Source organism: Macadamia integrifolia, unplaced genomic scaffold (genome assembly GCF_013358625.1).
Source record: "Macadamia integrifolia cultivar HAES 741 unplaced genomic scaffold, SCU_Mint_v3 scaffold2154, whole genome shotgun sequence".
Lineage (NCBI taxonomy): Eukaryota > Viridiplantae > Streptophyta > Magnoliopsida > Proteales > Proteaceae > Macadamia > Macadamia integrifolia.
Genome location: NW_024868544.1, coordinates 73724 through 91324, shown reverse-complemented (window position 1 = coordinate 91324; position 17601 = coordinate 73724). Strand labels below are relative to the sequence as shown.

At 35.8% G+C, this 17601-nt stretch overlaps 2 protein-coding genes across 3 annotated transcripts in view; one reads left to right on the top strand and one right to left on the bottom strand.

Annotated features, from left to right (window-relative positions):
* The window catches only part of LOC122065930 (receptor-like serine/threonine-protein kinase At2g45590), an 11209-nt gene extending 5927 nt beyond the window's left edge, over positions 1 to 5282 (bottom strand). Inside the window, exon 1 of the mRNA XM_042629755.1 lies at positions 5148 to 5282. Within this exon, the coding sequence (XP_042485689.1) occupies positions 5148 to 5282 (135 nt within the window). The remainder of the gene's footprint in view (positions 1 to 5147) is intronic.
* Positions 5283 to 6026: 744 nt separating this feature from the next.
* On the top strand, positions 6027 to 7364 carry LOC122065917 (transcription factor bHLH36-like). Of its 2 annotated transcripts, none has more exons than XM_042629740.1 (3): positions 6027 to 6463; positions 6595 to 6939; positions 7111 to 7364. In XM_042629740.1, the coding sequence occupies exons 1-3, from the start codon at positions 6128 to 6130 to the stop codon at positions 7189 to 7191; spliced, it is 762 nt and encodes a 253-aa protein (XP_042485674.1). In that variant the 5' UTR covers positions 6027 to 6127; the 3' UTR covers positions 7192 to 7364. The 2 variants fall into 2 exon arrangements, with proteins under 2 accessions (XP_042485674.1, XP_042485673.1); XM_042629739.1 differs by having other exon boundaries at positions 6565 to 6939.
* The last annotated feature ends 10237 nt before the right edge of the window (positions 7365 to 17601 follow it).

Genomic DNA, 17601 nt, shown 5'->3' with positions numbered 1-17601 from the left:
GGGGGGGGGAGGGAGGGAAACTGAATCAAATCCAATCAGTTTTCTTATGATTCGGAAAAGAACCAGCATAATCAGACCATAGGCGTGGAGCAGATCACAGCCACATGCCAGATCAGAACAGGAACATGTAAAACAAAATCCGTAAGGTCTAGTGCAAGGAAAACCCTGTTTTTTGTTTTATACATACTTGGATCAACTAGAATTTCTCAATAGACAGAGAACATTGGTTGCTGCAGACCACAAACAAACACTCTTTCAAATGCAATTACTATATATTCCGGCTCTGATGCCATGTAACAGAATCAAAGACAGGAAAAAACAGTACACGCGTATGAAAAAACAAGGAGGAGAAGAAGAGAGAGGAAGGGAAGAAAGAAGAATTGGAAAGAGAACAAGAAGAGCCCAGGACTGGAGAAAGAATAATCCCAAGTCCCAACCATTAGCTTCAATGCATATTTATAAGACTATATTTGAAATTAAGGACCTGTTGGACACTTGGACTATTGTGTTATTCCCTATTAAGTAAAGAACAGAGCAACCTAATCTCTATGGTATACAACAAGAAATAAACATAAACATCAACTTTAACAATCTCCTTCACATAAGTGTTGATTCAAGAGAAGTAAATCCTAACTCTCACCTGGCCTACAAAGCAAGAACATGCTAATATACAGCACCATTTTGAGAGGGAGGAAAAATCTCAGGATAGGCCTCAAGTATGGTTCTCTCTTTGGAGTTACATGAGACGTCGACATATATCAATGTTTCACACAGACACAGGGTGTTCCAGAGCACCAACTGTAAACATTAGATAGGCTTACATTAAAAACAGAGTGTCAGCTTTCAACATGGGACATGGATATTGGATACTTGATATGGAACATTTTGAGAACATGACATTTTGTTGTTACATAGCTTTGGACAACCACTCTATGCTTCTTGTAATTTTTTTAACTCAAGAGATATTCAAAATGGGGTTCGTGTGGGGACATGGGGAACGCTAGACGGACACCGTTTTTAAGACAGAATTTTCTGTTGAAAACTATAGCAAATTAGAAGTGCTCAAGGCAAAGGGAGAGTCCAAGGGCTACTGTCCACCCCTATATAACACAATATAAGCGTTCGTACTCCATCCTTTTGGTCCTCTCTGTTTTCAATGTTGACATTTATTGTCTGATCATTCTTGGTTATTCTGGTTCAGATGCTCACAATAAAAGTTGAGTGAATGAGTGTTGAGACGAAGGAATTGTTATAGCAAATGGAGAAATTGATATTAGTTATGGCTTAGTAAAATCTCGAAAAATCCGATTTCTATAAGAATTTGGATCCTCTGAAGTGTATGTTTCTTACCCTGTGAATATTGTATGGTGAAATTGGAAATTCAGCTGTGTAATTTATGGAGTATGGGGAGCAGTTAAGCCAATTTTTATTTGGATAGAAACAATATCATTTAACCAAGGCAAACTTAGAGAATGGATCAGATCAAAATGTACGAGAACGTCCCTGATTCATAGATTTAGAATCAATTTTCTCTCTCTTCATTTAATATATTCTAAATCCATGGACCAGTGATATACGAGAACATTCTCATATGTAAGTCTGATCTGTTCACCCAAATTTACCGATCATTCCATCAACTCTCTCATCAGAATCCTTCTTTCCTTCTAGAGAATCTTGCATATCTTGGTGACTTATGCGTTGGCCTAAACTAACTTAGCCAAATAAGTTCTTTATGGAACTCTCTTTTATGACTTAGAAAACCAATATTTTGAGACCCACATTGGATTGGTCTAATCCTAAGGCACCCATTCATATAAATAGGTGTAGGTCCATCTCCATTAACCGCTCCGGCATTGACAGGGGAAAGAGAAAACCTCAGGCGCCACTCTGTTGATTACTAGGTAATGATTTTATTGAAAAATACTGAAGTTGTGGTATTTATCTACTCAAGATTGAATCTCTCTAGCTATCAATTAAGTGTTCTATGGAAAAAGGAAATACCAATTAAGTGTATATATATATATATATATATATATACTGTTGCCCAGATGCATGAACTAGACATGGCAACCCCCTGAATGCCTAAGTTGGGATCTAGGATCCGGTGGTTTGGTCTCCAACTGATCCAAGGATCTTTGATAGGTCTAGAGACTCTAGATTGTCTTGTGGTTTGATCAATCAGTAAAAATGGTACCCAAGGTGAGTTGAAGCATAAGTGGTATCACCTGATAATATGAACGATGATAAAAATAAGTTGATATTAAGATCTTCTGCTCACATGTTAAATTTCATTTTGATTCATTTTTCCTTAGAAGCAAACTAGATATTTAAATATGAGAATACATACTTAGAGGATACAATAGATTACCTTGGTGGTGCTAGGTGCCCTAACATATGTGAGGGTATTGGCTATATATGAGAAATGTATTGCACTTTAATATGAAATTTGATATATGGTTATTCCATAAATATCCAATATTAAAATTATCATGTCACTCCTCCATGTAACAAAAACACAGCATATTGATATATATATATATATATATATATATAAAACCCAATCTAAGTGTGCTTTTTTTTTCTTATGGAAAAATAGTTGTTGTGGTAGCATGGCCCCTGTGCCCATACACATGGGGTGAAATAATCCACCCATCCCCCATAAAATAAAAAATAATACCTCTATTAATAATTCCTTATGCGCTTCCTTTGGTCATCATGCACTGGCAGAAGCCACACTTTTCCATAGAAAGTACTCCCCCTCCCTCCTCTTTTATTGTTAATCTTCTAATGGCACATGTATAACCCTCTATGCTTCTTAGACAAGACCTACCTTAAAGTCTTAAAACTTAAAAGCCATTACCACGTTTTTCTCTCCCTACTTCTTTATTAGAACCCTAAAGGAAAGGAAAGGAATAAAGAGGTAGTCACATGAAAGCAATAAAGATGTAGTCTCATGCATCCCCTAAGTACTTTCAGAGTATACTTTGTATTTACCCTCTTGGTTTGATAAGATCAGCCCTCCTGATTTCTTGGTATAGTTAATGTGTTTAGGTGGATCCTAATCAATGTTCTGATCTTGATCCTTTTCAGCAAAGACAAGGTGGTTTATCCTAATTAATATTCACCGACCAATTACCGGATCACATTAAATCTTATATTTGTCCAAAAAGAATATGTTTGTTTAATGTTTCTTTGACTTAAAGCCTTGTCAAGGTAGGACCCTATATATATATATATATATATATAGATTAATACTAATCCAAAACACTGAAAAAGCTATTTCAAGAACTGATCACTGAAGCTTGTGTTCTTTAAATCAGATCATTACATATTCCATTTTTAATTTAAGGACTTAAATGAAGATAATTCGGACTAATTTACTGGATTCTGTCTAGCTTCTCTTTATTCTCTTATCTGTAATCCACTAATTTATTCTCTTATCAACAATTCTATTTTATACTTCTCTCACCTATACTATGTATGACCTTAGGAGACATATTTTTTGTGATTAGTTTTAGCTAATTAATAATTCAATAAGCTTATCAGGTACCTCATGCAATTAGTTTATCACTTATAGCTTCATAAAACAACCCATTTAACATGTAGAGTTTCAATTAATTTTCTCATGTATATCATATTATATATATCTTATATAGTAAGACCGTATAAGGACTATACCAAACCCTAATTATAATTAATCAAATCTACATGGTAACCAACAAGATTGGGAAAATCTCATGCCACTATATTAATTTATTTATTATACCCACAAAAAGATATTAAACTTCTAAAAATTAATGGTTTCAAATTCCAATCATCTGATAGTACTGAGAGAAGCTTGTTCTTATATACATACAAACCTGATATAATTGATATGGGAACGTTGCTATATATACAGGCAAAATGATTTTTTGACATCAAATTGAATCGATTCAATCTCTATGTACTATATGTTGATATCTATGTCAACTGAGACAAATACGAACACCGATATCACTATCACTAAAATTAAACTTGTCTGAGACTAGGACAATACTTGATTGCTATAATACAAGGATGACCAGTAAAGATGTGAAGATAATGAATAGAGATTTGGTTCAATGCATTTAATCTTCAATAAGAAGATGAAGAACTAATAATGGTTAGATAGATATCGAGAAAGGGAAGCCCACCAGGTTTGCCTTATAATACAGGGACAATAGCTCCTAGTCCAACACTAGGATAGCCTAGTGGTGGTTGTTTCGGCTTGTGGAGCCGGCACCCAGGAGATGAGGTCGTGGAATCGAACCCTGTGGATTAAGTGCACAGTCTCAGGTTTGATTCTCCATCTGTGCATCTGCGATTTAAGTGGAGATCATAGCGGTGGGTTGCTATGCTAGTTTTCCCGAGGATTAGTCAAGGTGCGCGTAAGCTAACCCGGACACCTTTGGTTAAAAAAAAATATATATTTGATAGAGGGTATTATATAATCAATCATGATCCTATAATATATTCTCCATATAATATTAAGTAGAGTAGATGGTATTGTTATATAATTATGATTGTATATTAATGGACTAATGGTCTATATAGGAAAAATGTGTTGTGTTGGATTGGTTTGACTGCTTATCGAACATGATGTGTTTCTTGGGCTGGTCAATCAGCCTGAGAAAAGCGAAGGTAGGGGTGTCAATCAGTCAGTTTAGTTTAGTTTCCTACTAGACTGAATCAATTTTGATGTGAAAATGTTGAAATTGAAATAAAATCAATGAGGAAACTTCGATTTGATTTCAATTTCTTTTTATCAATTTGTTGTCTAGTTGATGTTGATTCGGTTTGGCCCTATGACCCCACCCCGACCCTCACCACCTCTTCTCTGCCCCACGCCCCTCTACCCTCTCCAACCCCACCCGTACCCTTGCAACACCCTAGCCGCCCCCCTTGCAACCCCAACTCCCAAACACCCGGCCCCCACCAGCTTATTGCCCACACTGGCCCTATGCCCTTGGCTCCACCATGCCCCCACCCACTCTCCTTGCTCCATGCCCCTCCTAGTCACACTCGAACCCTAAACTCCTGTGCCATCTCCTTTCCCACTTGTCCTTGTCCCACATCCTCTACCATCCCTGCAAACACCTACAAGATTTCCCTTATCACTCCTCAACAACCTCCATGTAATCTCCCATTGGGTCCGCCACCACCCCTGCCCTGCCCTGCCCTGCCCTGCCCTGCCCGCCTGAAACTCTATATTGTTGATCACCTATCTTCTTTCCCACGCTTCCCGATCCCACACCCTCTACCATTCCCCGCAAATACTTGCAAGCTTTCCCAGTCACCCCTCTCCCCTCCACTAAACCTCCTTCTCACTTTACCAGCACATCACTGATTCGATATCTGCCTAGTTCAATATTAGTGTTAGTTGATATCAACACTCACTGAAACCCTGTTCCCATTTCCAACAAAAAAAAAAAAAAAAAATCAAATAGGTTCAAACCCTGTTCCCAATATAAAAAAGGAAAAAATCAAATAGGTTCAAGAATTGGGTTCGGATTTTCTGCATGTATGTGTATCCTTTTCTTCATGTATCATCAGAGAATGCCAAGTGTCCTTTTCACTCATAGGTATCCTTCATTTTTTATTTTTTTTTTTAAATCCTTCTGTGCATCCTCAATGATGTTAAACGAGACACTTGGAATTTACCAAAAAAAATAAAAATAAAATTGAGTGGGATGCGGCTCCAATCCTATGCATGGATTTGCCATATTACCAACAGATGCAGCAGACCCAGATCAAACGCACAACAAAATGAAAAATGAATGGTGGATACAGACGACAACATTTTTTTTTTTGGGTTTACAGTTTCTTCCTTTACAAGCCGAGCAGGCAAAAAGCTATTAAAAGGCACAGAGAGAGAGAGAGAGAGAGAGAGAGAGAGAGAGAGAGAGAGAGAGGTTGGAATGGGGCAAGGTGAGAATGTCTCTGTGAAGTCTAAAACAAATCGCAGCAGATCTTCTTCCTGTCAATGACACTCTAATTGACACAATCCTTGAGAGATATAATTATATACCCTAACGTCTCCCCATTCTTTCAACTCCTCCATCCCTCCATGTCTGATATTGTCTCCCACATAGACTCCTAAAATTAAGATATGGGTGAGAGACCCAAACGCAGGGATTTTATTCCTCCAAATCCCATCTTTCCTTTCCAACAAGGCCATCATCATGACCTGTTCTTCCAACCTTCATCTACTTATCCCTCCCTGCAACAAAACGACCCACCACATAATCATACAGTCCTGCCCATGTCTCCTTCTTTAGACTTCACTGATCCCCCTCCTTCCGCTACTCCCAACTCTTTTGATGAAACCTGTAACGAGAAAATCAAGAAAAGGATTATGCATAGAGATTTGGAGCGTCAAAGAAGGCAAGAAATGACCACCCTTTATGCATCCCTTCGATCACTTCTCCCTCTACAATATCTGAAGGTGATCAGATATCTATATACAAAACTTCTTCTTCTTCTCCCTTTCTTTTCTTAGAAATTGTGATCTCTCTGGGTTAGTTCCTTATTATTTAGCTGTTTTAGGGGTGTGGAACTGGTGATGCAATCTTGCAGGGAAAGCGAGCTATCTCTGATCACATGAACGAAGCTGCCAATTATATAAGAGACCTAAGGAAGAGAATCCAAGAACTTAGTGCCAAGAGAGATAAGCTCAGAAAGAGACCCAATTCAGGCGCTCCCGACGTCGCCGTCGTCGTCACCGGCAATTATCCGCCAAGGAACTGTGTTATTGTCCAGCCTTGTTTGGGTGGAGTGGAGGTTGTTATTAGCAGTGGCTTAAGGAATGGAGAGCTTCCATTGTCGAGGGTTCTCAGAGTTATAGTCGACTATGGGTTTTGTATAATTAGCTGCGTTTCGACTAGAGTGGATGAGAGGTCACTTCACACTATTCATTCCGAGGTACTATGAAATCAAATCAAATCAAATTAAAAGGATCTTTGATGAATTTTCTTCCTTTCTTTCAAATTTGATTGAATTCTCAAGTTTAGGTTTTCATGTTGAGTTATTTTCTTTTCTCCCTTTTTCTACGTAAACAAAGCTTCTTCTCATTCATCGCCAGTGTACATACAGGTTAGCGATGATCTCACAGATGTGGATCTATCACGCCTGCAGCAGATACTGACTGATTTGATCTCATCCCCTTCGAGTTAGGGTTCCATGAGACCTGGCCGGTTTCTCCTTTTCTTCCTCCTTTGTTGAATTTGAAGGGTGTTTTACCTTGGTGGGCATTTGTGTATCACCATTCTCACCTCATGAATCATATCAAAATGCGGATATCAGAAGTTTTTGGATGTTTTTGGTTCTCTTTGGAGGTTGTCAATGGTTTTATTATGTACATAGCTTTCTCTCTTGATCGAATCTTTTGATAAGAATGGAAACCCTCACAGTGACTTGGATTCTCCCATCATTGAAGAAGGTGGCTTGTTGATCAGTTAATTGCATGCATGCATTCATCTTAATGCTGGGTTTGGTATGCATTCTCGGTATAGATTCTTGGTTTATATATAACACATTTGGAAACCCCCTTCTCTATTATCTTGGTGTAAATGTGTTTTAGATCCATAATTTATTTCGAGAATGCATACCGAACCCATCTTTAAGATGTTGCCATCAAATGTTAAGACAAGGATCAAGTTAATTACAGCTTGTATCATCCATCCACACAATTATATATATATTCCTCACATGCAAGTCAAAGAAAACTACTACTTGATAAGTTAGTTATGGTTGTATACTATTTTTTGGATGAATGGTTGGATAATATTAATAGGGTAGATTTCCTTATTGTTCATTTCTATGATAATATAAAGTTCTAGAATCCATGCTAAAAGAGTTTCTTAGGTTTTTTCCAGAACTGGCTACCAACCTGAGGTGCCAACACGATCTAGGTTTGGGACCCCCATTAAACATGAGCAGATTAACTCTAAAATCAGCTCTAATATGATCATTATTTACTAGGAGCGATAAAGTTAGGAATAATTATATTAAAACTGATTTAGGAGTAGCTCAGGTTCTTGATAAATTACGGGAAAGTTGTTTAAAGTGGTATGACCATATTCAATAGACACTAGGATAGTCTAATGGTGGTAGCTTCGGCTTGTGGAGTGTTGTGGGATCGAACCCTGTCACACGCATTGTGTGAATGTGTGTGTGTGTATGTTTTCTTATTTATTCTGTACCCACTCGTGGGTTGCCCAGATGGTTAGGGCAAACTGGGGATTGTGTGGATTAGGCGCATGGTCTCATGAACGATTCCCCATCTGTGCACTTGTGATTTAAGTGGAGATCATGGCGTTGGGTTGTTGTGCTAATTTCCTCGAGGATTAGTCGAGGTGCACGTAAGCTGGCCCGGACACCTTGGTTAACAAAAAAAAAACAAAGGCCTTTGGATGCTCCAGTATGGAGTAGTGATTTGATTTTGATTGAAAGAGCTAAGAGAGTCAAGGGAAAACCTAAAATGACCCTAAGAGAAGTGGTAAAGAAAAACGTGCATATGTTAGATCTTTATCAAGTATGACCTCAAATAGAACTCATTGGTGGGCAAGGATCCATGTAGCTGACCCATTTAATTGGGATATGGCTGAATTGTTATTCTTATTGTTGTTGTTGTACTTACTTATTGTTCATTTATTGATCTATTTTTCTCTTGAAATAAAATGATACATGAAATGATACTATATATGTAAAGAAGATTATTAGATTCAGCTTATTGTGCGTAATTGCCAGCATGATAACACGTTTTTGGAAGCTTCGTTCTTATTCTTCTTATTATTACTGTAAAGTAGTTCCTAATTAAGATTTGGCCCAGCTTTCCAATCTGAAGAACATTGATAAGTCCTTGTTCCATTCTTTATTAATGTAGATTTGAGTTCCTCATGTTTACAATAGAAGCTACTTGTCTATATACCATCTGCATTATTGTGTGTATGTCCAGCCCATATCTGTCCATATCTTCTGTACCTAACGTGCTTCTGAGATGGGTCTTATTTTAATAGTTGGACAAAAGCAATAAGGATAGCTATTACATTGTCAGAAAGTTGAGACCAGTTAAGTCTCCATCTGAATATGATTTGGTATCACATAGAATTCCATATATATATATATATATATATAGGTACCTAATGGTATATTATGGAGCAAACCATGAAACTAATCCATAATTGAGTTCAAACCAGCCTTTTTCAATTCCCTATTTTAATGTAATTAACATGCCAATCTTATTTTGGGAGTGGAAGTCTTTACCTCCATGTGACATTGAGTGTTGCCCACTAGTAGATTACTTGCTATACTCTCAATTAATTATTGTTGATATCAGTGATCAGTCAATGTGTCTACATGGACTTTTAATTAACAAATGCCACGTGTTCTTTGCCAGGTGATTTAAGAACTAAACTAGGAATGAATTGTGGGAAGTCTTTTGGAGGAGAATATTTGCAAGTGGGATTAGTGCTTAGTATAGTCCAGATTCCAGACTTACCAGTTTAACAAGATAATTTCTTCATGAAATACCCATTTAACGAGCTGATATGAATGCAAGTTGTCTAATTTTTTTTGGTAAAGAAGCTATCTTATTCTCATCAAGCAATTCATGTCCTCCATTGAGACCTCATTTTAATTAGCTACTCATTTCTGCCAAACTCAAGGTTTAAACATTAGTAGGTTGCTAGAAGTAGAGGTTGATATCCAGAATTGGGTTTTACAACTAAAGGTGGAGAAAGCTATAAGACATGTTAGTCTTAGCTACTTTCAGGGAATTACACTAGAAAATGAGACTCTGTGTCTTAAAATTAAGATGAATTATGATCAGGAACATATGTCATCAATGGTAATAGAAGATGGGAATCTAAGTGTAGATTTCATTTTATTTCTTGTTTCAGTGTAGGAAATAGAACTCTATATAATCTTTCCAGTAGTATTAAACCATTGTTATTTAAGATTTTCATGGCTTATATTGTGCTTCTTTTTTATGATGAAGGGAAAAATCATTCCTTACTCCTCAAGGAATTGAATAAAATGAATCCCTCTTTTGTTTGACTTATGGTTGGTAACNTTATAAGGGTAGCAGAGAGAGATCCGCTTCGAGAGCTGGTTATTCTGGTTCCATTTTTGCCGAAATGGACCTCTACGTTGGTCAATTCAGAATAATATATGGGTAATATGGTAATTCTGACACTATTTTGACTTTGTCTGGGAGTTTCTACTTTACTTTACAGCTTTGCAAAGCAGCGGGTAGTTAGAGAGAGAGAGAGAGGGAGAGGGGGAGAGAGAGTCCTCTCGGAGTCGAGTGGTGGATCATGCGAGGCCCACTGTGGATTAATAGATATAGCTGTTGGGGCTGACCGGACCCTACCCCAAGACTCGTGAACCCCTTGCGATATTTCCGAGACGAGACGGGAGTACGGGACGAGATTCTTTTTCATAGGGAAAGGGAAAAGGTTAATTTCTCTCTACCCCAAAAAAGTGGGGTTTTATTCTACTGTGAAATTGATGCCATGGGACCCGTCTCACTTTTCACTTGAGTCCACTTACTTCCACAACCGTGAGATTCGGTCACTGAGGGGCTAAACCGTATTGGAGGCTCCTACAAGTTCACGTATATTATCATGGCCCTTGCGTTAAGAAGGGTGTTACGTGGAGGGGGATACGACCATTGGATGGGTGGAATGCATGGTGGAAAGTCTGGTGATTGCAGTGTAAGGATGGGAATTTGAAACTGAAATTGTTTATCGAAATTGAATCGATTTATTTACATCAAAATCGTAAAATCGTTTAGTAAATTGTTTGATTTTGGTTTTAAGTTTCAGGTTGATAAGCTAAACAAGTTGAAATCGAATCGAGCTGTTTAACCCGTTGGTTTCAAACCGAATTAAAACCGTGAAAATCAAACCGTTTCAACCGTCAAAATCGATCCGATTAATCCATTTAAAGATTAAATAAGTTGGTTGCAAAATATCATTAATATCTCATTTGATTCAAAGATTGAGTGCTGCAAGTAATTCTAGAGGTAGCTTGTTCATTGTTTGAAATGCTAATTAAATTAATTCAATGCATTAAGTAGAATATATACTGATAAAAATGCAAGTTTTGCTTATACCATGACATATTAAATATATATATTTCAATATTATAACACTTTTTTTTTGTGGGTGGGGGGGGGGGGGGAAGAAAATATCTACTGTAAGCATTATTTACTGACTTGTTAGATGCACTTGATCCTATTTTCTATCAAAATATTTTATTTTGCTTAGTTGTTTGGTTGTTTTAACAAAACATAATGGTTTGTATTTCACATTTTCAATATTGAATTGTTTATCACAAAAAGCAAATTTTAGTAAACATACAAATAAACTAGCAAACTGATTACTAACCGTTTAGAAACTATATGGAATAAATCTAAAATCGAAACTATTTAAAACTGTGAAATCGAAACCGTTTAAAAACTATGAAAATCAAAACCATTTACTAAATGGTTGTGATTTTAAAAAGTACAACCGTTTAGTAAATGGTGCGATTTTGATTTCATCCCCTTGGTTGTTGGTTTTTTTTTTTAGTTTAGTTTAGTTTAGTTAGGTCATCTCTACTGATTAACATTTCATCCTCTGGTTTTAAGTTAAAAGGAGAAATATTATTTTAATTAAAATTACAATTTTACGTTTTTATCCTTTTATCTTCGGTAAAAACAGAAGACTACCTAATTGCTTACCCTTATCCTACCAAAAAAAAAAATTTGCTTACCCTTACATTTAGACACAAATGGTGGCAAAAATACCACCCTACTTGGATGTTTATGCACTTGTCTAAATTGGTCCCCAATTTGATGCAGTGGCAAAGGAAAGTAGCGATCTCTAATCCTAAATATTTCTTCTTTTCTCTAGGGCAAGAGTTTGTCTTGGCACCCAATCGTATAAGATGGGACTCGGACGTGAGCAAGCCTCAAGCCAAACTACAACAAGCAAGAAACAAACCAATCGACTAAGTTGGAGTTTAACCACTTCGGTTATAAGGCGAAAGTTTTCCTCCACCTTTTTTACCCACTGGTTCAGAGTTCTGACCCCTGATAGGACTCCTATAATAGTGACCCAATATATTGATCTCATCAATTCCTCCCTTATTATTATTGATATGCAAAAACACTGTAGTTGAAGTAAAATCCGATATCTTTGATTAAATCTTGGAATAACCAAAACAGCAACAACAATTCAGCTTTATCTCAAATAAAATCTTGTAGTAATTAAAGTTGGAGAAAAAATAGTCATAATTAGATTAAAGTAATAATTAATTGATTGTTTTGGTTGATTTGGTGTGTTTGGTGAAGAGAGAGAGAGAACAATCTGTAAATCTCAACGGTGTGTACGATGTGATCCATTGTATTACTGTCTTCTCGTCTTATTTAAACTCCAATTCATTGGATCCCCTTCTCCTTTATTTTTCCTTGTCCCTACTCTTGACTAATCTTTCTTTTGCTTTACCCTGAATCAAAAGGCTATGGAACCTCCTACATTTGGTCTCGTGATTTTCTTTTTTGCTTTTATCTTTCATCTATTTCAGTTTCTGTTTCAACTTTTAGTCAACCAAATTTTTAAAAAATAAATAAATAAAAAGTCAGCCAGCTAGAAATCAAAAGTCAAAATACCCAAAAACAAAAGTGGGGTAGCCTCTTAAGCCAAGCCTCTATGGGAAGGTCTCACAATCTATGATGGTTCATATTATATTAGGCTCCGTTTGGTATCGTTCTAAAAAAACATTTCTGGAGTTTTTTCGTTCTATTGGAATGAAAAAATAGAATATTTTGTTTGGTGCACTTATGGTCTGTTTCTATTTTTTTGGAACAAAAAGTGAAAAAAAACTGAAAAAACGAGATTGGACGGAACTCCATTTCCGTCTTCCTAGTTTCGTTCCATTTTACAAAAAAAAAAAAATTTCCCGTTTAGGTTCTGAAATTTTGAAACACCATTTTTTCGTTTAAAAACTGCGTTTTGATACAGAAACTGAAATTTTCGTTTTTGATACGAAACGGCGTTTCTAGAACAGAAACGATACCAAACGGGCCCTTAGATAATGACTCCGGCCTCTTATCTGTAAGGGTGTCAAAATGAAATCGAAATTGAATATAAGAATTATGTAAATGAATTCATATTGAAATATAAAGAAATGATCCGATTATAAATCCATCGGTTTTTTATTGTGCGTGATGATTCTAAATCAGAAAATTGAATAGGAATCAATTGCACTGGATGAACATCTACGATTTTGGTCCAATACAACTACAAAATTCCTCAATATTACACAATTTTTGCAGTGATGGTGGGGTATGTTGGTGGGAATATAAGGGGATTAATAATTAAATAAGAATGTAGGTATCCAATTTTAAACTCTCATACACATTAAATATTATTAATGATTGGATTGACACTTTTACCCTTAGGCAATTATGCACCTATATTTGCCACGTGTCATATTAAGCAGACCGATCAAGATTGAAAAGAATGGAATCAGGATCCAGATTGGATGGGCTGATTCTGATCGGATTGATTCCGAGTGATTTTCGATTTGGATCATATCACATTTGGTCTGAATTAGTCAAAAAACTACTAAAATTTGTTTATTAAAAAAGTTCTTTAATAGTGCCTTTAATCCCTTTTTTTTTTTTTTTTATTTGTTAAAATAATAGTGTGTGTATGAATTCAAACTCTTCAAATGTGCATGAACAGTGGGGTACTTATTAATGAAAATTGAAACCCACGTGTCGTGCTAAAGGTAGATAATCAACTCATAAGATGGGAAATAACATTGACAATTTTCCCACTTATATGAAAAGTTAAATTAAGTAATGTGAGCTTCAACCCATGACATCATTCTTGTACATTCTCTCAATGGTAAATCAGTTTCCAAATAAATAAATAAAAATGGTAAGAACCAGGAAGGCAGGAACACTGTTAGTTAAAACACGTTTTAAACGCGTTTCCCTTTTTTTGCCGTTTAAAACTCGTTTTCCCGTATGCTGTTATACAATCCGGAAAAAAATGGAAACGGCAAAAGAATCCGTTTTAAACGCGTTTTAAACGCGTATCCGTTTTTTAAGGGTAAAATTGGAATTTTATTAAAAATTTTAATTAATTAAAAAAAAAAAAACCAATTAATAAAAGTGAAGAGTGAAGACAATATGGTACTTGATTTTTTATTTTTAACTTCCATACTATCTATAGGAAAAAAATCTCATATTTTTATAATCCATTGAGTAAGGAGAAGCTAAAGCTAGCAACATCTCATTTTCTTGTAGCCCATTGGGCTATTTTATTTTGGGACTCCTAGAGCTTTTGGAATATTAGATGCATGTATACAATTAATAATCTCTCAAATTGTATGAGTATACTACCGTTTTTTTGGTTTCCTTTTTTTGAAAACTACACGTTTAATACTCGTACCGTTCGTTTACTTCCGTTTGCCGTTCCCTTTTTTTTTACCGTACCGTTCATCATTTTTATTTGTTTAAAACCCGTACTATACGTTTCCCTTTTTTTGCCGTTCTCGTTTTAACTAACAGTGGGCAGGAATCCTATTATTAGTGAAGTATGGAAAAAAGAGGCAAGTAAGAAGGGTAAAATGAGTATCTTGCCCATTGTGAAACGAAAAAATCTCATTCTTATTAACGCCTCTGTGCGCATTTTCGCTGGTCTCTTCACTGGTGTAGGGACCACATAGCCTAAAAGTGATCCCCCTCCTATGGATTATATGAGAACAAAAATATAGACCAAGAGAGAAGTTTCTTAACACAACGCGATCTAAGGCTATGTTTGAAAAAGTTACAAGATACATAATAAGATACAAATTATAATTATCCAATGATGTCTTTTCTACAATAAACCCTAAATCCTCGAAGATGATATACTCAACTCAACTCAACTCAATTCAACTCAACTTTATTCCAACTAAAGCATATAATAAACCAATTCCCATAAGACATATAATTATAGATAAATAATATGTTATGAGTTATGACAATTTAAGACAAGGATCTCGCTAGTCGCTTCACCCAACCCCATCCCCTCCTTTTTCACAAACAAAAGTGATAGAGAAGCATGTTACGTTCATATTAAATCCATCTACATGACAGACATTATTTTATTTTATTTATGGTAAACAATAGACATTATTTTATATATGTTGTATATCCAACTTGACAAAATATGGAGATACATCTTCAATTGCTTAAAAGAATTGTTTTTCTTTAATTTTTTTAATAAATAAGATATAGAAAATTTTGTGGTTGGGAGCTTGGCCTACATTAGCGGTCCCATTTATCTATTTCTCTTCTATCCTAATAGGGGACAGAGATATCATTTCACAAGGGAGAAAGAGAGATAGTCATAAACAAATGGGTGTTTTGACATAGAACACGTTCCCCGACAAAAACATTTCCTTATATAAGATATAGTTACGTGTTTTTCTCCATTGGCGCACGTAAGAACATGCTTAGATCAAAATCACTTACATGATATAAATTATTTTATGCTATTTATTCAATTTTAAAATAAAATGTGGTCAACCTTATAATTTTTTTTTTATTATTATTTAAGATTCATCAATCACATAACACTTCAAAATAGAAAAACATCTAATTCAATTGCTTACAAAAAAAAATTATTCTTTTCTTTATTCTTAATAGATAATGAAAAAATAAACACATTTTTCTCTCCATTGCACCCACAAGAATATACTCATCAGATTGAGTCAAACACGATTTTAGATTGTCACCTCAGCTTTGGAAGGAAGCTACTAGCATTTTTCAAGCCTGACATAAGACAATTGATGTGTCAACTTTCGTTGCAATGAATTGGAATTTGTAATTATTTGATTATTCTTTGGAGAGCTGACTTTTTTGACTTTGAGGTGTTGAGTTATTTTCTCCCAAATATTAATTGTTATCTCATAAATAAAAGAATGATTCACGTTATTATTTACAGTCCCATTTAAGTACCAAAACCTATAAAATAAAAATTTGATCCAACAAAATTAATAAAAATAGAAATCATTTCACAAGAAATAGCAAGATAGCCACCCATTCATAACTAGAAGTAATTGGATCAAAACTTCCATGTGCTATCAAGTCAAAACCGAATGGTAAATCATAGAGCCAAGAAATTAACGGGAAAATTATAAGAACTATTAAAGGAGACTGGAGACATAGAAACGCCACATTCTGTCAACTTGAGTAGTTTGGAATTAGCCAACCACCACAATATATTAGTTAAGAGAGATGCAGGGTTAGGTTTAATTTGCTGAAAAATAAAGTAATGTGTGTAATCCACAAGAAATAAAAAGTGATCAATGTTACCCTCATTATGTTTGATTTTTCAAAAAAAGCTTAAATTCTTATCATCGACAAAATTTTTAAGAAGATATGAGCATTGAGATTGAAAAATATATCAGCAGATCTGTATAGGTAATGACTATAATCGATATTTGATTGATTTGGTACAGACATCAATTTATTTTAGCGAAAAATAGTGTTTGGATCTTGTGTTGGGTAACCCCAAGAGGTGTGGGTACCATCCTTGAAAAAAAAAAAAAAAAGATAAATAATAATAATAATAATAATCTTGTACCGGACTGCATCCTTACTCCCAAGGGCAAGAACAACTTCGTCCGATAGGGAAATAATTATGACCCTAGGTTTTCTACACCCAGGAACCTTTTCCTTTTATATACATTTTCTCTTCTATACTATACTATTATTATTATAATGGAAACATAGAAATATATAATAGCTGGGTTTTGAGCTGAAAGGAAATTGCATACACATGGATGGTAGAGGCCGTTGGGGGAGAGGGGGGTCAACTGGTCAACTAACTAAAGTAGATCTGTCGACCGCCCAACAAACCCTCCAACACACTGGATAGGGACATGATAACCGTGGATATATATCACAAAATGTATGGAGTCACCTTTGATGAAAACCCAATCTATCTCTCTCTCTCTTTCTCTTACAATGACGACTAGTTATTTTTTTTGGTAGAACACAGTGGGGACTAGGGGTGTCAATTCGTGGCCCGAACCGATTAAATTGATCGAGACCGACCGTTTATAGACTGGCTCACCCGGACCATTTATTAAACGTGTCGGGCTTGAGCCCGACCCGTTTATAAACAGTCGGTCTTAGTTTTGCTACTTGGACCTTCGGGTGCCCGATCGAGACCGACCGTTTAACACCCGACTGAGACCGACCTATTGTGCACAGGCCTAGCCCGACCCTTTAATGATTGTAGAATACCTATTTTACCCCCCAAATTAAAAAGTAAAAACATGTTCACATTTTAAATAATGGTTATATTTGGTATCATTTATTAATTAATTGTCATTTTTTTGGGTTTGCATAAGTGGGACGGAATATAAGAGCACATTTTAAAGAGGGCCCATTTAAAAACCGGTTAAAGCCCGTTTAACATTAAACATGTCCGTATCCAGGTTAAGGCCCGACTAAAGCCCGATTAAGGTGGCCCGATTATAACCTGAGGCCGACCGACCGACCGAATATAAAGCGTACCATGCCCTCAATTACTA